The sequence below is a fragment of the Streptopelia decaocto genome (genome assembly GCF_964273445.1).
Source record: "Streptopelia decaocto genome assembly, chromosome: 7".
NCBI lineage: Eukaryota > Metazoa > Chordata > Aves > Columbiformes > Columbidae > Streptopelia > Streptopelia decaocto.
The window spans coordinates 51,676,834-51,700,206 of record NC_138661.1 but is presented as its reverse complement, the minus strand read 5'-3'; the positions used below and the strand labels follow the sequence as shown (position 1 = coordinate 51,700,206).

Here is a 23,373-nt window from a genome sequence, read left to right as displayed (position 1 = left end):
GGAGGGAATAGATCTGAAGCTGCTTTCAGACTAATTGGAAGAAGAGCAGCTCACCAATAAAATACGGCTTTCTACAAGACTTATTCATGCTCATGCAAAGAGCGGTTGAGGGATTTTATAAGAAACCCCTTCTGCATGAATTTTTGCTGCTTTTTCTTGGTGGGCTCTAGGATTCTGTTAGAGGTGTTTTGGGGAGATTTTACACTTCCAGACCCTTGTTTGGCTTCAGGCAGTTTCCTCTGGGCTTCCTGCTAAGTGATTCTGGTGGCGGTTTCACATTGTTCCTCACTGATGACTCAGAGAAACAGGAAAGAGATCCCCTAGTGAACAAAAAGCACAACCACCAAGCAGGTGCCTGGATTTTGGTCTAGCAGAGGACAAACCACCTCATTCTGGATTTTTTCCTAAGATTCTTATCTGCAAGTATGAGACTCAAGAGGAATGGTTCATACACGCTGAATGGGTAAGAAAGAGCCTCTATCCTCTTTTGAATCTTCATCATTAAACCGGCATGAAAACGGAAGCCTCTATTTTTCTTTCTAGTGACAGGGTATGTGAAATAATGACCAAGTCTTTTGTCTCAAAAAAAGCGGATGATCACAGCATATGAAATATGCATTTATTTAGCTTGCTTTCTGCTACATTTTGTTAGATTTGCTTTTAAAACATGTGCATCTGTTGCGGGCAGGTGAGAGTTGTCTGTGTTTAAAATGAGGTGGATCTGCTCAGTAAAAGCACCACAAAGCATTAGAAACTGTGTGATTCCTGAAGAGATACCTGTGCTAATTATTTCAAGCATTTGCCAGCAAACACCCCATGCTTTTGGTATGAACAACAGCTAAACTCATTAAATGTGGTGCTCTCTGATAGTGAATATAAATTTATTTAAATTTAGTCAGTCTAAAAAAAATTAGTTTCAGTAGTTTCAAATACTTAAAACTACTTTTAAGTCACTTTGCTAGTTTTGTGGGTTTAAAAACACTGATTATTTTTTCTGTTTGCTATCAAATCCTCTCAGTAACAGAATATACCGTTACTGTAAAGATCACTAACTAGATATTCCTTGTTTAAAGAATGTTTATGCAATAATTGAAGATAGAGAATTTTCAGGTGAAAGTGTTTTCTTACAATTGCATTTGATTTCAATAAAGCAGGTTATTGTATGTCTTCATACGATGTAAGTTTTATTTCTCAGCACAGCCATACCTGAACTGGAGAGGACTTGTACTTCCACAGTCCTCTAACTGTTGATTAGTACCTGGCAGGTGAGTTGACAAATGAAGAAAGTTGTTAGTCTCAGAGTGTTGTTTTACTTTGTGCTGCTTTTAACGTTCTGTCCTGAGCAAGCCTTGTAATAAGTGCTTCATGGTGCCATTGGCTTAGCACTGTGTTCCTGAAAAGCCCAGGCATATTTCAGTGTCCGAGTGTGCAGACTAGCCCAAACCTGCCTAGGTGCTTTAAACTCATGATCTGTCGTGCACTTGATTGTCAGTCTCTGCACAAGAGGCATATGGCAGTGCAATCAGATCAGATGGGAAATACTTCAATAGCGTTGTTCAGCTGGTCTTCACTGGTTTTACCAGCACTGACTTGCACAATGCCACTTAGAAGGGTCCCTTGTTTTGCCAACATATGTTTAAATTTGTTTTTAAATTAGATTTGGATTAGGTTTTTTTAATGGCAAAGTAGATGGATGCTAACATCTTCCTGGCTTTACTTTTTTAACAACTGTAATAAAAATTCCATTATCTGGCAGCATACAAAATCAAACATAATTCAAAGTTACTGTCTTGCAGTATTTAGGTTTAAGTTGTAAGATGTGTTTGCCACTCAATGGGATTGAGTTTGTAGTAGAAGTTAAGAATATATTAGCATTAACTTGTCTTTTTGGCAGAGGTTTTTGACCCTTTGAGAGATTCTTAATTTAGAGAGTCAATTAAGAAATGGTGCTGAAATGCAAAACATAATGGATATTGCTTATGTTAAAGGGGGTTTTTTTTAGATTTTAGTTACAGGAAGCATAATCTTTAATTGATGTGAGGTTTATTAAAAATGAATGCATGGTGTAGAACTTCAGGGAAATAAGCTGTGCAAGATCACCCTGTGCATCTGTTGTGCCTTGTTCTAACTTGCAAGATGCTACATCATCATTTTAAGGAATTTCACTTGTTGTGGCCCAGTGCATACCTGGCATTACATTTTACAGCAAACATTTAACTGGAAGTGTTGTATTGCAGTGGGTAAAACCAGTGGCACCCATGGCTTGCATGAAAAAGAAGCTTCAACTGTGAGTTTGTGGGAGACTCCAATATTATCTGATTCTAACATGCTGATGTGCTTTGCTCTATTAAATAGCAGATGCTGAGGAGTGGATGCCTCTAATTAAAGAAATTCCTTTTATGTTTATCTCTTGCCTTAGATGGTTTAATAATGCAAGGTAATGGAAAAAGATTTTCAAGTATGTTTTCCTGTTTAGCCTAAACTTTTGGCCTGTCAGCAGAAAAGCTTGTTTTGATCTTTAGGGGTTTTTGTTTGGGACAGTGTGTTCCACTCATCAGGTGCAGTGGCCCCCTAACAGACAGGTCACTTCAGGAGAGAGGAGCTGCTTGGACACTGCTGCAGCAGGCGAGGAGATGGTTACTGTGGGATTACTGTACACAGTGTAGTGCATGGAAACTGAGCCTCTCTTATTAAAAAAAAAAAAAGCAAAAAGCATGTGGTTTGCACAGCCAAACATGAGTACCTCCACAGATAATGAGTGTGTTCAGAGATTAACTGCAGAGTATGGTGATAAACTGCACAAGTATACTCCGAATCAGACAAGGTGGTATTATGCTAAATGTTTAATGTTAAAACATAGAAGTTGAGCATCGAGAGCAATAGGAGGGAATTCTTTACATCAAAAGTCACTTTGTTTGGCACCTTCCTACTGTATCAAGTCTTATTTTGTGAAGTGGAGCTATTGAATTTGCAGGAAGTTCACAGTAAAGAGTGTAACATGGCATTTGTGAGGGAGAACAAGAATTTTGTTTAAAATCTCATTTTTAAAAACAAAAGTGCAACTTCTTGTTTTTCTTACATACTGTATCCAGATGTTCCTAAAAAGTAAATAAACCGTGCCTAACTCAAAAAGTTCTCACAGATTGGTTTATCAAGCTCCAGATAGTGTTTTTGTTTTAGGTGGTCCTGATATCTTGGATGCAGTGACCAAAAGGAGTGATTGGAGAAGACAGGATACAGGGGTTATGTGAGAACCCTTGTATCTTTTGCATAAAGATGGTCACTTTTTCTTTTAATAGTTGTGTCTTTGACATCATAAGATACTCCCCAAAACTGCAGATATTTGATCCAGTTTTCAGGAAAATCTTGATTTTTGTTTTTAATTTTGCTTGTAAACAATGAACTGTAGTGAGAGCTATCACAATAATTTTATTTTTTGGGGGGGAGGGGGTGGGGTGGGTATGATTTGGTCAGGCTCTGGTTGTACTTGTAAACTCATACAAGGAGGAAGACTGCAAGGGGAGCAAAGATGCCTGAAAGTTATTTTCAAACCTAATACCAGCAAAAAAACTCCCCCTTCCTAGCCTTTCTCCTGTTCCATTGTACCTCAATTGATACTACTGTAAGAACTGTACTCATATAAACTGGAAACATGTAAAGTCCAGAGTTTGACTTAGAAACAGTGATTTGTAGGTGTGCTTTGAGCAGGTCTCGCTGGACATGGGCATGTTTGCTCTTGCTTTTTGAAGCAGGTAATGTTTACGCAAGTATGTGGAGACAGAAGGATCTGGTGCTGAGATTCATCAGGGGACACTGAGTTGGGAGACCTACCTTATCTTGCTGAGGCTGACGTAGAAATCTTACCTGCCAGCATCTCTTTGACAATGTTGTTAAGTCAGCTTTGCTTTTATGTGCTAGCCTGCAGTGTGCTGATTATATTTCTTTGCATAGCAAAGTTTATTTTTATAAACAAACTCTTTTGAAGGTCATCTTAACTTGGGAGATATCCCTTTATTTGCTTGGTGCTGGGCTTACTGACAGTGAAAAATGCACTGGCACTGTAATTGTTTCAGCATATTTTTTTTTTCTTTGTAAATGCTATTTTTTCTTGTCCCTTTAGCATTTGGATTTACTCATAGTCAATAAAGTCTTTGGTAAGTTGTCAAATAACAAATACTGTTTATTACACATCTATTTCCTCTTTTTTCTCTTAATGACTTGAGTTTAAGGAAGGGTGTAAATCCAAGCGTGCATTTCACAAGATATGACCTCAACCCACCTGAAACAAATACGCAGCTTGAACTTTGGTGTGATGTAAGCTTCCTGTGCCTTTTAAAATCATAATGGACGGGCTTACACATTCCTATAACCTTTGTAGTGCTGCATACAGAACCATGCCCATGGTGATTTACCTTCACAATGGCCTTGCCCACCATGTTGAAGCTTTGCTGCAATGTGAAGTAGATGATGCACTTGTAGAAGTGAAGAGCTCCTTTGGACACATGTAAACTTTCTGACCTTGCTTCAAATATCACGTGACATAGTGATAAATAGTCTACTAGGTAAAATCGCACCGAAACTGGGTTTTCTGATGACCCTGGTTAGTGAGCCACGCAATGCCCCATCACTCTATTCTGCTTAGCATGACAATTTTGACAAGGCCATGCAGTGTATAGTTGGTCTGCAATATGTTCTAACTCAGTGCAGGTTTAGAAACTTGAAAATTGTTTGAAGATGGTGTAAAACTAAGCAATGATATCTGCAAATCCTGCAAAGCAGCCGTCTCAAATTTATGGTAATGGAAACTGAGCAGCATGTTATTCATTGAAACAAATACATAGCACAAAGTAAAATGTTTAAATGCTAAGGTTTTTCTTCTCATCTTCACTGTACTTGACTCTGCACTGTTGAATAACTGTTGTGTGGCATTTCTCCTGGATGGTTTCAAGTGCTAGAGGAATGTAGCTAGATTGTGCATTCAGAAATCTGGCGGGGTGGAAGCTTTGAAAAGACAGTGTTTGCAGCTAACATCTCAGTCAGTTGAGTACTTGCTGAACCTTCTTGAAAAGTATGTGCTTAACTTGTGATACCAGTGTTTCAACCCAGAATTCAAATAGTTTGACATCTCCCTTCTTCTGCCCAGTGCTGCTCTGGCCCCTCTGAAAATGCTCTTTGAGTTCTGCTCTGCATGGAGATTTTTTTTCTGCATTCATTTCAGGACTATGTGTACATGAAGGTGATTATATATAATCCAAGGCAGAAGTAACCAATTCCTTGAAACAAATTCAAGTTGGACAGGGACAAAATACTTAGGAATATCTTAATGATTAATGGATGCTCAACTGACTCTGATAACATATTGTTGGCCCCAAGATCTGTTTCCTCTGCTCCAAGCCACTGCTTTAAACTAATGAGTCTTGATTTTGAGCCAAGCACTGAAATTGAAAAAGAATTTATTTTTCTTGTGTGCTTCTGTCTTGTTCTGACGCAAAGCAAGCCAAGGAGTAAAAGTCATATCTTATGTTTATTTTGCCCAAAAAAGTAGAAAGTGGGAGCAAAATAAGTCTTCTTCAGAAGGCTTTTTTTATTAAGTATTGTTGCAACCGCAGGAAAATAGAGTTAAAGGCTGTGACAAACAGCTCAGGAAAGCCTGTTGAAATAGCTCATCTGGCAAACAGAAGTAGTACGAACACCCAAATATCTTATCTGAGAAGAAGCAGCTGTTTGAACTGCTTTATGGTTCTCCCAAATTACCACAGTTTCTATAATGAAAAAAGGGAACATCTAAGGGTTGCAGTACAGACTGTTAGCCTTGGAAAGCACAGCACAGATTTATCAGATTAAGGCCAAAAAATGTAGATTATCCACTTGAGTTTTTGTTAGATTGCAAATCCATTTTGGAGAGTCATCTTTAGAATGCTTTATGATGTCAAAAAATGTCAGCTGAGCTGCAGTGCCAGCACTGCTGACTGACTCTGCCTGACTCCAGGTGATCTTAGTGCTCTTGGTCAGCTGTGGCCCTTTGTGCTCATTTGTAACTTAGTTACAGGTTTGCTCTTTCGTTTTCTGAAGCCGATGGTGATTTTCATTCACTATGCTTCAGTTACAAAGTGGGGTGGCTTCTCTTGTGTGATTAAAATGCCCCTTATTTTGCTCTTTTCTTGGAGCAGGAGGGTGTAGACTAAGATCTGAGGATGTTCTGACTACTGGGTGAGTACAGAGAGAGACCAGCCTCTGAGAACAAACAAAATGCAGCAAATCTTTTAGTTCACAACCAGCAGAAGTTTCCTTTATAAATTACTTTCCCCCAAGTCTCCCACTCCACACCCCTGCATCCCACAGTTGCCATCATTTGGCCATGTCACCAAGCAGTAATGTGATCAGGACAGGATTGCAGTCTAGACCTTTTTCCCCACGTGCACCAAGCAGTGGAGCCCGGAAGGGTTGCCAGCTGTTTCTGACCACTGCTGTGTGCTCCATGCCTTGGAGGTTCCTTACTACAGGTTCTGGTTGCTGTGCTCTTCCCAATGCTCTGTCTGAGAACCCTCTTACCTTACTGGTGGCTCTGCTGTAAGAACTGTGAGGAGGGGTATGGAACTGTCAAAAGCTGGAGGAGAGTGACGATGAACGCAAAGGTCTTGAAAAAAAGCAATAGGGCTAACAGTAGCCTCACTGTCACTGTCTGGTAACAAGAACTTACCATTTGCAGCAATTCCACCACATTTTGGCATTATTTGTGTATTCTGGACAGCCTTGCTACTGGCCACCTTACATGAGACGGTGACAGTAGGTTTGCCAAGTAGAGGGAGATGGAAATGTGGTGCAAAACACTGAACTATTTCTAGAATTGTAATTATTTTGATTTAATCATCACCTCCAGGAATAGTGTTCCTTTTATACAGATTGCTGGTATTGTTTTTGTAACTGTTGTCCTATATATTCAGTCTGAGTGTTCTGGTAGCATTTGTCCTACAACACAAGACTTATGATCTCATATGTGTTTTCTTTGGGATTTTTTTGCATATGTGAGTAGGCAAAAGTACTCTAAGCATTTTTATAGTCATTAACAATACATGCGTAAAGACTTAAACTGTAAGCCTTATATGGGTAAAGTATTATAAACATAATGCTTCTAAGTAGAAGATTTCATTAGAACTTTCACTGTGAGTCATTATTTTTATATTAATAGAGCTGTTCCCAAATATGGATTTGGAACTGGGCCTTCTTCATGGTGAATGCTAGAGACAACTTACAGAAAATAAGTATTTAAACAGATTTTTTTGGGGGGGCGGAGGGGGAGGCAGCCTCTTGATCAGCCAGTTATTGAGATCAGTGAAGCATATGGTTTAGAATAATCATGTCAGTCATGTTAGTCTGAAACTGTAGTACCTTATGCTAGATTATATTTTAGTTGGAAAAATCTTTGTTGTTTTACGTGGAAAAAGTGGGTGAGAAATAAAAATCTCAGGCTGTGACGTGCTTTTAAAACTGTCCTGATCAGTTAGTCTCCTACCCCTTGGAAATATTTAAATCAAAGAATAACTTATAGGAATATGTTCATTCTCATAGCTTATGTATCTGCAGCTAACAGTAACAAATATTTTAGTCTCTACTAGAAACAAAGATTTAATTCAGAACTCCAGAAGCTGCTGTTGCAGGTCTCATGTGAATGCATGTATTCTTCTCTCTTTCTCTCTCTCCTTCCCCCATGGTGTACATATTTACTTACTGGAAATGTCTGACCTCTTGAAATAAAACAATGTTGTGGCACAAATTCAAGGAAACTGTCATCCTTGCTTTTATACAGAATCTCAAGCGGTGATAAATGCTCATACTAGGATTTAAGCATTACAAATATGTTGTTCCATTAACAACCTGGAGGCAGAACAGGGAACAACAAAACACTTCAGACACTGAACTTTTTTTTTTTTAGTGTCTTCTATGACAGCACTCCAGCCAGTAAATCAGCTTTATTTGGGGCCCAACTTAAATGCCTCTATGCAAACACATATAACATGGGGAGTAAACAAGAGGAATTGGAGATGTGTGCAGGGGTATGACCTTATTGGCATCACAGAGATGTGGTGGGATGTCTCCTGTGACTGAGGTATTGGAATGGACAGGCAGGGGAGATGAGGTGGAGGTGTCGCTCTCTATGTCAATGACCAGCTGGAGTGCATGGAGCTCCGTGTGGGGGTGGATGCGGAGCTGACTGAGAGCTTGTGGGTCAGGATTAAAGCGAGGGCAGGGACAAGTGACATTATAGTGCGAGTCTGCTACAGGCCACCTGACCAAGAAGATAAGGCCCTCTGTAGACAGACAGGAGAGCCTCACATTCATAAGCTCTAGTCCTCATGGGGGACTCAACCACCCTGATACCTGTTGAAGAGACAATACAGCAGGGCATAGGCAGTCCAGGAGGTTCCTGGAATGCGTTGACCATAACTTCCTTCTCCAAATGACAGAGGAGCCAACAAGGACAAGTGCTATACTGGATCTTGTTCTCACCAACAAGTAGGGGCTGGTGGGGGAATGTGAAGCTCAATGGCAGCCTTGGCTGCAGTGACCATGAAATGGTGGAGTTCAGGATCCTTAGGACAGTGAGGAGGGCACACAGCAAGCTCACTATCTTGGACTCAAGGAGAGCAGACTTTGTCCTCTTCAGGGATCTGCTTGGTAGAGTACCATGGGATAAAGCCCTGGAGGGAAGAGGGGCCCAAGAAAGCTAGTTAATATTCAAGGATCACCTCCTCCAAGCTCAGGAGTTGCAACCAAGAAGTCAGGCAAAAATGCCAGGAGACCTGCATGGATGAACAAGCAGCTCCTGGACAAACTAAGACATGAAAAGGAAGCCTACAGAGGGTGGAAGCAAGGGCAGGCAGCCTTCAAGGAATAAAGAGAAATTGCCTGAGCAGCCTGGGCTCAGGCTAGGAAAGCTAAACCCCTGATGGAATTAAATCGGGCCAGGGATGTCAAGGGCAACAAGAAAAGCTTCTGTAGGTACATCAGTGATAAAAGGAGTAGGGAAAATGTGTGCACTCTCTGGAAGGAAATAGGAGACCTGGTTACCTGGAATATGGAGAAGACTGAGATACTCAATGACTTTTTTTCCTCAGTCTTCACTGGCAAGTGCTCTAGCCACACTGCCTAAGTTGCAGAAGGCAAGGGCAGGGACTGAGAGAATGAAGAACCTCCCACTGTAGGAGAAGATCAGGTTTGAGACCGTCTAAGGAACCTGAAGGTGCACAAGTCCATGTGACCTGATGAGATGCATCTGTGGGTCCTGAGGGAACTGGTGGATGAAGTTGCTAAGCCACTTTCCATCATATTTGAGAAGCTGTAGCTGTTTAATATCTTTGGGGTTACAGACAGTGGGACTGAGTGTATCCTCAGCAAGTTTGCCAATGACACCAAGCTGTTTGCTGTGGTCGACATGCTGGAGGGAAGGGATGTCATCCAGAGGGACCTTGACAGGCTGGAGAAGTGGGCCTGTGCAAACCTCATTTAGTTCAATAAGGCCAAGTGCAAAGTCCTGCATGTGGGTCAGGGCAATCCCAAGCACAAATACAGGTGGAGTAGAGAATGGATTGAGAACAGCCCTGAGGAGAGCGACTCGAGAGTGTTCATTGATGAGAAACTCAACATGACCTAGCAATGTGTGCTCGCAGCCAGAAAGCCAATTGTCTCCTGGGCTGCATCAAAAAAAGTGTGACCAGTAGGTCAAGGGAGGTGATTTTCCACCTCTGCTCTGCTCCTGTGGGGCTCTACCTGGAGTACTGCGTTCAGCTATGGGGTTCCAAACTTAAGAGGGACATGGACCTGTTGGAGTGAGTCCGGAGGAGGGCCACAAACATGATCAGAGGGCTGGAGCACCTCTCCTGTGAAGACAGACTGAGAGAGTTGGGGTTGTTCAGCCTGGAAAAGGCTCTTGGGAGACCTTATAGCAGCTTTCTTGTACCTCAAGGGGAACTAAAAGAAAGCTGCAGAGGTACTCCTTAGAAAGGCATATAGTGATAGGACAAGGTCTAATAGCTTTAAATTAAAAGAGGGTAGATATAGATAAGATATAAGGAAGAAATTTTTCACCATTAGGGTGGTAAGACACTGGAACAGGCTGCCCAGAGAAGTGGTGGATGCCCCATCCCTGGAATTGTTCAAGGCCAGGTGGGATGGCGGCTTTGAGCAACCTGGTCTAGTAGAATGTGTCCCTGGCCGTGTCAGGGGGGTTGGAACTAGATTATTTTTAAGGTCCCTTCCAACCCAAACAATTCTACGATTCTGTGCCACCTCCCTCCCTCCCTCCAAGTAAACTGCTTTGTGGAGTATGTAGTGTGGTCAGGGCTTATAATGAAGGTGATATATAGGCAGGGTAAGAAGTACCCTTCTAAAAGTAGCCATCTAATTTATCTGTTGTAAACCAGAACTATTAACATCCCAATTTATAGTTTATTAATAATAGAGGCAGTAAATTAACTCTGAACTTTTACACCCGTTACTGTGAATTGCAGATTTAGTAGCTTGATGTGCAATGGACAGTTTATTTCTGCATCTTCCCCTTAAAATGCTCTGAGGACTAAAACTTTTTAATGAGATACTGCTGTGAAAGCATAATGAACAAATGTATTAAACATCACCATTTCTAAAGCTTTTTTTCAGTTAATTCAAGCTTTCAGTTGAAATAGAATGGGAGTTTGTTTTCTTCCCTTACCTGCTCTCAAACCATACCTACAGTAATGGTGATGTAAATGGATGTTTTTTCCTCATAGCTGTATTGAGAGGACTCTTGATTATGGCCTGCTCTAAGCTAAGAAAAATGGAGCAAAACCTGTAAATTATTTTTTTTTAAGTCTTCCATTCCTGAGGCTCTGTCCTGCTAGTGATGCAGGATGAACCAGCACTTTGCCTAGTGCTGCTAGCTCAGCTAAAAGAAAATGAGAATTCTTTAGCTTATTCTATGTGGGGAGAGAATAGCAGCAATGCCGATGGATGGTAAAGATAACGAAGCATTGTGCATTGGTAGGAAAAATCGTAATGCTGCATGTTACGTAGCTGACTGCACCACGCTCACTTTATGTGCGTGTCAGGTTTTATTGGCTTGGGAGGTTTATTTCATGGCAGTCATGAAGCTACATTACTCCAAGGTGTTCCACCTAATCTTTTCGAAGACAAGTCTTAGCTTTTCCAGTCAGTTTCAATTACGACTGTATGCTTGATACAGTAACATGGCAGTTTTCTGAGGGGCATGAGAGAGTTTTTTCATTATAATTTCATTTTGTGGAGCTTGTTAGGGAATTTTTGTAATGAGCAATGGCTCACCACACTCTGAAGAGGGACTACATTGACTACATATTTAAGTACTTTTACGGTGTTAAATGCTGTGTTTTGTAATATGCTCAGGACTCTCACTGCACTTAACATTATTTTTTTAAATTTTTTTTAAGCTCTAAAAGGCTGTTGAGCCTGGCCTCAACAAATTAAGGTAGCTATTCAGGAACTTAAAGCAGCCAGTGTTTGCAGGTTCATTCCATCTTTTCACTAAAATAATTTGATTTCTCAGTAGTTGGAATATGGCTTTCTGAGATTCACTCCCATCCAGTTTAGCACTCTAGTACTAAGTGGTTTAGATGTTAGATGTTTTCTGTGAAGGTGGATAACATACCAAACTGAGGTGTGATGCAGTCAAGCATGGAAAGATGACTTTAGAGGAGGTCACTTGGAGCTCTGTGCTGGCTCTTAGCTTGAACAAAGCCAGGGTCTTTGGAGTTACCCAGGCATTTACTGTGCAACTTAGATTTTACATAAAATCAACTATGTTGCCAAAGGAACGTTTGTCTGTAATGTGTGCTGTTGTACAGACCATTCAGGCCATGAGGGACCTTTCTTTTTGTGTTCTAGAGTACTTTTTAAACAAAAGCTGTTTGAAAAACATTTTTCTAGGTCTGTAACACCTCTTTCATGGAAGAGTACTATCCATTTGCTTTGTTTGGTTTCCCTCCTGTTCTCTGACATAGAAGGGACTGAGCAGATTTGTGTAGGGGCTGATTGTTGTTTTCGAGAAGGCTTTGTGATCGGTGAATTATCTTTTAATAGCTTTCTTAACCACTTCCAAGCCACAGGGTATGAAATGCCTTCTGGCAGCTTCCTTGAACTTTGAAACCAATGCTGATGGCTTTCTGAGGTGATGTTGGAACCCTGCAGAGCTGTTACATGCAGGACCCTGTTCCGCAATGCCTGAGGTGGTTGTCTGTGCTGGGGGTGGTTTATTTCTTGCAGAGCTTGCCTGCCCCGAATTCCTGACCGGTCCCCTTTCTAGCATGGGAGCCATCTGCATGGTGTGCTTCTGGCCACTGTCCTCGCAAGTGGATCCAAAGCTCAGGAGACAGAGAAGAAAAGGTGGGCAGCTATGGCGAAGGGCAAGGCAGGAGAGCCTCTTGTCTCTGGCCAACAAGCTGGAAAACTAGCTGAGTCTTTGTGCCTGGAGACTCATGGAAGGGGTAGAGAGCTGGAGATTTTGGCATGCAGGGAAGGGAGAGGAGGACTGACAGAAGGGATGGGTCACAGTATGTGCATGGATTGCACTGGCACAAGCTGGAAGTTGTGGTACATAAGCTATGATGGAGGAATATGTGGTACAGGCATATTATGCAAATTTGTTAGAGGCACATGCTACAGAAAAGAAAAATGTGGTTTAAACCATTTTGAGAGCTGCTGATTAATAGCACTCCATGAACATTAGAGCTTTTCTTAATATAGGCAGCATAAACTCTGAACAAGTTGGATACTGAGCACATTCCAGTTTGTTTGTGTGCTTTTTTTCTGCCAGATAACCAACTCGGTAAAAATTAATGTTTTTAACAAATTGTGGCATTCCTGTCTGATGAAAGCTTTTACAAAGCTCTAAGCCTAGAATAAATTTAGAGCACGTCACAAAGTGTAATCTCATGCAAAATTTTGCATTTTAAAAGTACACTAGGACATCCCATATAAAAACAAAAGGCAAGTTATATGTATGTTCTTGGTACCCACTGAGGATAAGCAATCATGATTATATTCCTTCAGCATCTTCTGTATCATCCACAACTTTTCCCAAGGTTCAACTTTTAAATTTTTTTTTCTGAGTTTAGGGTTCCTTCCTGCCCCTGACCAATAACTAGAAAGGCCTTCTATAGTACTTATACAGACCAGGTTCTGGTTTTCTGATGTAGGTGGTCACAGAAACATTTCAGACTTTAGCTAGTGAAAAATACAGTCAGATACTTAACTTTTGGGTTTAGAAAGTTATTTTAGGATTTTTTGGAGGGTAGCTCATACACAGGTAGGTTCAAACTAGTATCTCAGGATTTTTTTTCAGTGAGGAACCATCTTTGTCTTCATACTAATTTTCTCTCTGTTACTAGTTTTTAATATAAGTTCCTGGAATACATACAATCAACAAGAAAATCTGTCCTTCCAGATGTGCAGTTATCAAGTAACTGACATCCATAGAAAATCCACATGCTTTTCTGTCTTAATGATTTTTTTTTTCCCCTGAGCTAAAGACAATATTGCTACTAGCTTATGGTTTCTGAAGTGAAGGTGTGGAACTTTTCATGTGCTCTGGGGAGCTATATTGTGCACTTGAAACAGTATAGCCTCATTTATAAAATAGGGATAAAAATGTCTAGCCATTTTATAAGGAGCTTAAGAACTAATTAACTTGTACAGTTATTTAAAAAGGCATTTTCTTTTCATTAGTTGTCTTTATGTAAAGGTAAATAAAGTCTGAGCAAGAATCTAACCACCTGAAAACTCAGGTAAAAATAACTGGTTTTTACATTTATGGGTAAGTCTGCATGAAATATAAATACATTTGAAAACAGCAGCACCAGAATGGGTAAACATTACTAAGCCGAGCCATCCTGTCGCTTACCTTAGAATAATTACTGGTCTGCATTTGAAGAACAAATCTTAATTTTGCCAAACTCCGCCTTTTTCCTGCCCAGTCTGTATGTGGGAGAGTCTTTATAAGAATCTATTTCCTGTTTCCCAGACAGGGGAGGGGAAAAATGTGTTTTCTCCTTGTTCTGAAAAACAAAAGACAGGCAGTGACTACATACCCGCCTCAGCTGCCAGCCTGAACGTGAGCGTGCGAACGGCTCAAGGCTACAGCGAGTTCCGTAGTTATTCGACACTTGGCAAAATGGCTTGTTCTACTGCAGCCTGTCTCAGTGGGAATTACCCTCAAAGTTTTATGACAGAGAAACTGGCTGAAAGGTGATAAAGAGAGCTGGACATGCAGGTTGTATTATGTCGCTTTGACCCAATCTTTGAAGCACAGAAAAATTGTCAATAGCTTCCCCCTTTCCTTGCAGGATTTCATCCCAAACCCCTTGTTTTCAGTTTTATGGATTAGTTTTTGTCACAGGTCAAACTTTGAAGAGCAAATTTTGCAGTGAACATGGGATACAGTGGCAGGGAGGGAACATGTGCTTAAGATAAAACATAATTGTGGCTCTTTCCAAGTGCAATGCTAATCAATTTGTAACAACAGTAAAAATGTACAGTGTAAGAATAGAATGATCTTTCTTTTGACTTACAGGGATACCTATGTAGGTGCAGCAGCTCTGTTTCTCCAAGACCAAGTCTATTAATTTAGATTTTTATGGCTCTTCCATTTCTGTCTCATATTATGTGAACAAGAGTAGCTCCAGCCTTTTCTCACCTTAAATTTTGAACATTATTCATATATGTGCATCCTAATTTAAAATAGTACAAATTGGAACTCCTGTGTTTTAAAGTCAGCTCCTCTGCTACAGGTTACAGAAATAAATTTTACTTTCATGAAGACATCTTCAAGTTAAGAGTTCATGTTTCCTCTTGATGCTTTTCTTTTAAGGAAAAAAAAAAAACGTACTTTTTCTCTCAGTGGGAGAAGTTTGCAGTTAACAATGTAGTACATGATCAATAGTGGAATCATGATGCTCAGATACAGGACAAGTAGTAGTGCATCACTGTAGTAGAGGGGCCTGTGAATAAGTATCAGCCTAAAAATGGCTGGAAAACTAGAAGCAAGACTAAGTTTTTCAGAAAGCAGTTGTGGAATTATCAGTTCCCTTTTCTGTGTTATGCTCTGGAAGGGAGTTGTATTGTGTGTAAGCTTTCTGGTTTTGCTCTGTCCATCAGCTCACACTCAGTCAATAATGATTCTGAAGGGTATTGGAGGGAGGGAGAGAATACCTTGCTGTTTTGGATAAATTTAGTGGACTGAATAAATAATTCGAGCTTTTGATATTTTACATGTATTGAAAAGCTAGATAGAATAATCAAAGTTTTCAACTTCACTGCCACAGCACTGTAAATAGGAAATAAGAAGTTTGAATTTCCACTTCTGTAAGCACAGGATAGTTTATCATAATAAATGTTCTCTGTAGCATGAGTAAGTATGATAATGATGAGGGGGTCTCTGTGTTACAAACTATATTGCAATACTGGTTAAATATTTTCATTGCATGTTCTTGAAAAATACTTGCAGTTTGTTCCCATCTAAGTTCATGCCGGAATACAGCAATGCAATTTCCAAATAGATCCATCTCTGAAGATTAAAAAAATATTCTAATTGAAGTGCTTCTTTAAGAGCATGCTTCCTCTCATCCTTAGGAGGGTAATTCCCTGTTTACCCAAAATACATGCTTCAAGATTCATACATGCTTCCAGATACAGGCATAATGCTCAGACTTGATTTTCTTTATTGTTATCACTTGGAGTGATCCTTCAAAGGGTGGTCAGAAAACTGCAAGATTGGAAGGAGATTGTTGTCTTGTGGTAATCTATGACTGTGGTCCTTGAGCTGTTTTCTGACATGTGAGTGTGCACTGAACAGCTCCACTTGGGTTGCCTCACACCGGTCTCAAGTCCAAGTCCCCTATTTCTCCAAGTGTTTTTCTGTGTTCCAGAGCACTTCCAGCTTCCTCCCACAGTGCTATTTAGTACCGCGTCCTGGCAGCACGGAACAATGGAACAAGTATAATTTTTATCTGTATACAGTCTTACCACTCTCATTTATGGGAACTGATGCAGTTATACACAATGAGTTTTATTCTTGGCAAGCACATGTGTGAAGTGATTAGCATAAACATGCCCTTCAATAGTTGAGCTAGGCCATGACGGCGGCAAGCCTCCCCTGAAAGGGATTTCCTAATCCTAGCTGGGCTTCTGCTGTTTCTCTTAAATGTCTAGTTCTGAAATTGCTCCATGGTGAACTACACCACAGGGTTAAACTAGCAGAAAACAGGCAATGAAAATACACCATTTCCAGTTGGTTTGGGCAGGGAGGGATGAATGGGAATAATCCTCTCTGAAGAAGCTGGCTCATAGAGTATCTTAGCTGTGTCACTAAAAGATGCCCTCAGATGCCTTCAGAAGATCCTAGTGGCATTTTGTGCTGGTGGACTACTAAAGAACACTGCTAAGAGAGGGAGTGATGGCTTGTATTTGTTGACTGCATAAGCACTATTTAAATATTAGTTTACAGTAAATGGGTTTTTAGAAATGAGAACTTTTAATTTAGAAGTTTTCTGTATCCATTCAGCCAATTTCTGAACAACACTGCAGCTTTTCAATTATCTAATATTTGTATTTGCATGGAGCAGACGTTTGTTGCCTTCATGTGGAAATGCAAGGCTGTTTGTGAAAGGTTACACAAGTAGAACAAACACCAAGCTGCTGATCTGTTTCTGATTGCCAGTCTGTTTTTCTTAAGCAACAATCTGCTAATAGAAGTTGTGGTACAAAAGCAGATGTGTACGGTACAGGAGGACAATCTGGCTTCCTTTGTTGCATGGTGAGAGAGATGGGCTTTCAAGTTTTGTTGGGAGTCGATTATCTGGAATTAGAAATAAAGCAGTAAATGAAGCCCCAAAGAGGGTAAACTGTAGTTTTCACTTTTAGTAGAGGTGTAACGTGTTGAAGCTGGGAGATGTCTGCAAGTTTTGACTTGCATAATGGAAAACAAGCCTTGGGTTTCTCATCTATCAGGCAACTCAGCAATCCTTATGTATATGGAGAGAGTAAGAGTGAGTGATGTTTTTCAGCGAGTTCAGGTATGGATAGATAGTTTTTCTGAGTTCTGTACGTTAAAAGTAGCTTTGTTAAAGCGAGACAAAGGACAGTAATGAGGGAGTTGGGGGCACACTCAATTTGGAGTCTTTCATTGCTGCTCTCTGAATACGTTCCTTGTAAAGGATGGGAGGAGGCATTTGCTCTTTCTGACTGTAAGGGCGAAGAATGAGGAATGTGTTGGAGACAGCAGGCAGTAAAGTGGAACTGGGTGGCTCTCCACACTAATGGTCATATTAGCAGATTATAAAATGTATTCATTCAGGTTTTAGGCTGTATCATCTTCCCGACTCCTTTCTACACAGTCCCTTATGTCAGATAATTTGGCTTGGATCAATACTGTTCTTTGCTCAAGGGTGTTCACGGATTACAGTGGAAGCAATGCAGTGGTAAGGAGCTAATTTTATGTGGTGGGGGACATAACACTTTTGCCATGTGCTCTCCATTTATTTCTTACAACCTGATTTTGAATGATCATGCTGTGTTTTTTTTCCACCCCATGATTGTGAGTAAGAAAGCAAAGAAAATGGATAACAAGAAAAACAAGATTTTTAATTTTTTTTTTTCCTCCTTGAGGTTTTAATCAAAGGTAGTGCAACCTGTGTGGGATGAAATTATCTTAATTGTTACTAAGCTGATTAAATATTTATAAAATGAAGGCTAGATTATATTTATAGCTACTCTGTCTGGAGAATTTAAATAAATCGATAATTTTATGGATTTTTTTCTTTCCTTGCTCAAATAATGAGTACTAGTATTCTTTCTCTTGTCTTAGGATGCAAATATTCGTAGAATTTCTAAGTGGTAGAAACTTAAACATTTTAAACTTGCAACATTATTAAATGAAAAATGGTCCTTTAATTTATTGGGGCATGAAGATAAAATTCTGTGTGCTTGTTCATTCCTATTAAGATTTTAAAGAACTGCTCCAGATCTGTTGATCAGTTGTACTTATATTGTCTTGAGGACGCACTTGGACCCCTTCTAGATTAGAAAGGCAGAGAAGACCTGCAGTATTTAGACTGGAAAAAGGATTCCTAATAATGAGACATAAGGAAAATTTTTAGTTTCTCAGAAGGTCAAAAGGTGAATATATTAACTAGCTAATGAAGTTAAAAAAAAAAAAAAAAAGGAAGAAGAAAGCTATAATCTAACAGAGAAAGGATAACAATTGGAAACATAAATGGATGTTAAAGCTAAGGGGCTTCAAATATTCAAAGGACATGTGTTTTAACAATGGACATGTTCAGCCATTGAAACAAATTACTGAGCAAAATAAGTTATTTTTCTTTCTTGTCAGAAATACAAGTTAAAACCAGATGCCTTTCTGGAAGGTGTGCTTTAGGCTAATTAAGCCTTGGATTCACTACAGGGATAACTAGATGGAAGGCAGACAAGAACTGAAGGCTGATTCTGACCCTAGAACCTCCTGCTCCGGTTACTGTGGTGTGCTGGAATACAGTGTACCTGGGCATCTGGGCTCTGGTAGCTGGTTCTGTGGCTGGGACCCAATTGCTTCTGCTTCCCTGGGGCAGAGGGGCAGCCTTGGCTGCTGTCCTCTGTGGGCTCCTGAGTGGGAGGGAGGTGGCTGAGGTGGCTGTGGCGTCCCCTGCACGTGCCGCGCCTTTGATCCGTGCAATCCCAGTAAATCAGGCATTTCAGGGAAGCGCCGGGTGGGTACGGGGTGTAGAGCTGAGCATGTTGCTGGAGGAAACCTGTGAATCACCCACTGGAAAAGCTGGGCGTTAACCGCATACGTTTTGTCTCTGCTCCAAATGTTTTCCGGCGTTATTGGTTGGGGTATGAAGAAGGTTTTTGAGAGAACACCTGCACTGGAAGAAAGTCAAATGTAGTTATAGGCTTTTTTTTTTTTTTTTTTTTTTTTTACCGGTATAGCTTGTTTTACTTGGACAGCTCAGAGGTGCGAGTGAGGGCTGACTCCTAAAATGTGTGTGCAAAGCACAGGTTTCATGGGAAGTGCTGTGCCTACAGTAGCAGCCGTTGTTTGCTGGCATGCTATATTTTTGTAGACAAAATATCTTCTCAGATCAAAAAAGCAGTTTTCACTGTGAAATAATTAGCATATGTAAGCTGTGAAAACCATAGTGGGGACACAGCTATTTAGTTTATCTACAAGTTTAAAACAGATGAAGTCAACCCAAGGAAGGGGTGTGCAGTGCTGATTGTATCTACCTGGCAGACCTTGTTCACTCTAGATTTTAAGCTATGATAAGTATTGTATATTTTGCTGTCCTCCAACAAACCATTACCGGTGAAGACAACGCAACAGTCGTGTGAGGGAAAAGAGGAGCTGTACATTGCCTGCATGTTGCTAACAGCTGAATTCATGCCAATTTATCCTTTCTCCAACTGCCTCCTGAAAAGGTAAAGTTGTATCTCAGGAGGCTTGTTTCCTGAAGGACTTACTGAATCTTCAGACAGTGAGGCATAGTTTAGTGTCCCTTTTGGTGTGGGAGGTAAACAGTGTTTGTTTAGCGGCTCCCCGTGGTCTAGACTTTCCCACCTACATTAGGCCAACCAGAAGGACTTGATGGGCTGCAGTGTCGAGGGACATCGAGAGGCTGGGGATTACAGCGTCATGGGTGTCTGTCACTGCTCCGCTCACTGATAGGAGGGCCTCTCTCCTCAGCAGTATTATTTCTGTATCTATTCTATGTTTTGGTATGCACCCAAATTGTGATGGACACAGATATTGACTTCAGTTAGGTGTTCTTTATTTGGTCATAGGGAAAGGCACACAGAAAGATACTTTGTGCAACAATTGCCAGTTAAAAAGCATCTAGGCAATATAGCTGTGGTCAGGTTCCAAATATGCATGAATACTTGCATATGCAAACAAAGCAAAGCCTAATTTGTGGAATAAAATATTTTATGACTTTCAGAAACAGCAACATGTTTTGTATGTTCTCTCATTAAAAGCAACAGCTGTACTTCTAATGATAAAGATTCTTTTCAAAATTTGCATTTAGTTGGCTGTGTGTTCATTATAAAAATGTACAGTGTGTACTGGGAAGAGAATTTTCTTCTACCCTGTAGAGCTAAAATACCATGCCTTCATCCCCACTTCTCGCTGGCCCTCTGAAGAAGCTGTATCGTATTGATCATGATTCTTAAAGAGGTTAAGTTCCAATCTTTTAATTTCCAGTTTAATATAGCACTTGAACACACACATAAATTCTTTTTGAAGCTGATTGGTTTTATATACATATCTAACAGTCTGGTTAGACTGAGAAGACTGGAACTGGATCCTTAACAGCATTCATATGCTCTTTTAGATTTAGCACTGAGCATGTAGGAGAGTAACTGGGAACAGAATCTATATTCTGTATTTTACCATCCTCCAGCCAAAGAAATGAAAAACTGAATTCTGAAGTATTATCAGAAGCTTGAATATGGAGTGCAAATTGATATACTAAGGTTAGCTTTTGAGTGCTTAATTTCTTCTTACCTGTTCCATGTCATCTTTTAATGTGTCTGTTGCTTGGGTGTGGTTGCCCTGAGCTGGCTGACTCTTTGACAGAGATCTTTGCACAAGTAAAATGATATAAGGCTGCATCTGTTCAGATAATTTTGTGTGGTTCATACTTCTGGCCATCTGTGGAAGACCTTGTAAAGTTTAGATATTTTCAACAATCTGCTATGTTTTGTTCTTGGTGCTTCTGGTTAATATGTGTGAACTAAAAGAACATCCTATTTCTTCTTTTGTCAGATATGCACTTCTCCATTTTATGAAAACATCAGGAGAAACTCCTCGACAATCTCCTTTTTTTGTTGAAAACACATTTAGAAGTGAATTGTCTTACTGAAGTTTTAAGGATATTTGGAATCAGCATGCCAATTTTTTAATTCCTGTTTTACAGTCTTGTCTTACAGAAAGTTAAGGAAACTGCAGTAGAGAGAATGGAAGAATAATATTGAAGAAAGCTGAAGGAGAAAAGCTAATACTTGTTTCATAACATCGACAAAAATAAAGCTACTGAAATTAAAAAATAACTGCTCCTTTCCTAAAATAAAAACAATGAAAGATTTATGGTGCTGCCCATGTTGGGTGTGTGTGTATGTGTTTATGTAATGTGGGAAAAATTTTCTACCAAACTAAGAATAGTGGTTAAATGTTTGTCCTCTTGGTAGTACACTAGTCATGATGCAATTCTCAGCAAAATGTACTATAATTATACAGGGAAGTTGCTATTTGTATAGTGGAACACAATGTATTTTCCCTAGTTTCAAACCTTTTTTAGGGCAGAACGTCAAAAGAGAAAGGTTCATGTATTGCGTATTGGAGCACATTTGCTTCGTGCATATAATGTCCTTTCAAAATACAGAAGTAGCTCAAGATACGGGATGAATACATATCCTAATATTCACTTTCACCTCCCCAGTAAGAAGCCTAGAAAAATGCTAAAAAACTTCAGGTAGTGTGCATCACTGAAATTAGATGAGATTTCATATATATTTATCTTGCTTTAGAGAGGAGTTCAATTTCTCTCGCGCTTCCAAGGAAGTAGTGGCAGAGTTGGACTTTTGAGAAGTCTGGAGTCATCCTTCCCTTCTTATGTTTGCTGGTAGTATTTGTTTCTCCTCTGGCACTAACCTGCCTGTGTGTCCTCACAGTAACACTGCAACTTCAGGGCCTTTTCCTCATCACAAAGCAATTTTCATCAAGCATTTTGAAAAAGATGTCTTTGCCATGTTCATGGCAATGGTATTTCTCAGGAAAGTAGGAATTATGATAGTATGACATCACCCATTGGTTCTAGTCTCAGTACATATTGATATGGACCAAGTCTGAAAACAAGTAGTTTAGGAAAAGTCTGCAAAACTAGTTATGCAAAATGTAGATTATAGTAACTACTTACTACTTTTTTTTTTTTTTTGGCTGTGGAATTGGGTTAGAAACTTATTCAGCAAAGTTCATGCAGGTTTTGGTAGGTACAGTAATGTCCTTTCTTCAGTTTCTGTCCAGGACCTTAAGTGAGGTGTTTTTTTTTTTTTTTTTGGTGCTTGAGAGCAGGCAAGGCTAATTTTGTTATTGCATTGCTAAAACATGGCAATCTTGTCTAACCAGAAGGACAAAGCTCTTCTGTCAGCCAGTGCTTTTCTTTGTTTCCTAGTAAATAAACATCCATTCAAGAGTTGTAATGGACTGTGGGGGGAGAAAGTGTGAGTATGGCCATAGGACAAATTCTACGCAAAATGGAGATTTTAAGAAGACAGCATCACAAAAGCTTTATATACAGTAGTGTTGCTCAAAGACAGATCTGTGCTTAATGGTGTTATTTTTTAAACCCATATCTTTATTTCTCTATGATTGGCTTAAACTCATGTCTCTTCTACTCTACATTCTACCATTTATTTTATTTCTCCTTGATCAGATGAGATTTGGGTTCATAGAAGTTTCTTTTATGGCACTTCTCTCAAGATGTGATTGCCTCTTCGGGTTTACACCAGTGCAAGAATGTCACAGTAATAAAAATACTTGTGTACTGTAAAGCAATAATCTAACCACAATTTGGAAGGCAGTTCTGTCATAAGCAGACCTCCTCCTGACCTCTGTGTGCTTCCAGGAGGGGCTTTTTACTTTTATAAAGGTTGCTTTCAAATATTCTGAGCCTAAAAAGGAAAGTTCTAATGGTTTGAGATAATTCAAGTAGTTGTATTGTATGTTATTGTTGTATAGAGACGTGATATTTTCCATAAATGTTACTCTTTTGGATGTTCTTTGAGTTGGTTTTGGTTGGTGTTTTGTTTTGTTTTTTCTTTTGTGTGTGGTTTTTTGTTTGTTGGTTTGGTTTGGTGGGTTTTGTTTTGTTTTTTAACTACTAGCTTAACTTGCTTTTGAAGAAATGTCATTTAGAAACAAGCCAAACAATTCTAGGTATACAAGCTTTTTTAATCCACCAGTTCCTTATTGAACTAGATCAGTGTGCTTCCATTGTATATTACCGCAGTGCCTGAAAAAAAGTGTATGGTAGTCTTAATCTTAAATTGTGTTATTCTGCTGCTTCTTGTCCAAATCTGCCAAAAATTTGTGGGAGAGGGTTGATCTCAAGAATATATGACCATGTTGGGTTTTCTAAGATGTTTGAAGTTTTGTACTAAGCGTGAGATTCAAATCAACTGGGTAAATGAATGCACTTACGCCATTTTCTTTATCAGAAGAATCAAAGCATGAAAACTGACAGTGTTTTGGTGTCAAGTTTTAGGAAAATTACAAGCAGGTTACTTAGGCTGTGCGGTTTTGTGTGGCTGTGCCTA

General features: G+C 39.8%; 2 protein-coding genes across 4 annotated transcripts in view; both read left to right on the top strand.

The window, feature by feature from the left end:
• Positions 1-23,373, top strand: part of MOB2 (MOB kinase activator 2) — a 121,268-nt gene that overhangs the window by 56,924 nt on the left and 40,971 nt on the right. Inside the window, exon 1 of one of the 2 annotated variants that reach the window (XM_082057544.1) lies at positions 337-463. The exons of the other annotated variant lie outside the window; for it this stretch is intronic. Within the exon in view, the coding sequence (XP_081913670.1) occupies positions 426-463 (38 nt within the window). The 5' untranslated portion in view covers positions 337-425. Of the gene's footprint in view, positions 1-336; positions 464-23,373 lie in introns of those variants that run through there. 2 annotated transcript variants of the gene reach the window in all.
• DUSP8 (dual specificity phosphatase 8) overlaps positions 1-23,373 on the top strand; it is a 177,509-nt gene that overhangs the window by 124,041 nt on the left and 30,095 nt on the right. The gene's annotated exons all lie outside the window — the stretch shown is intronic.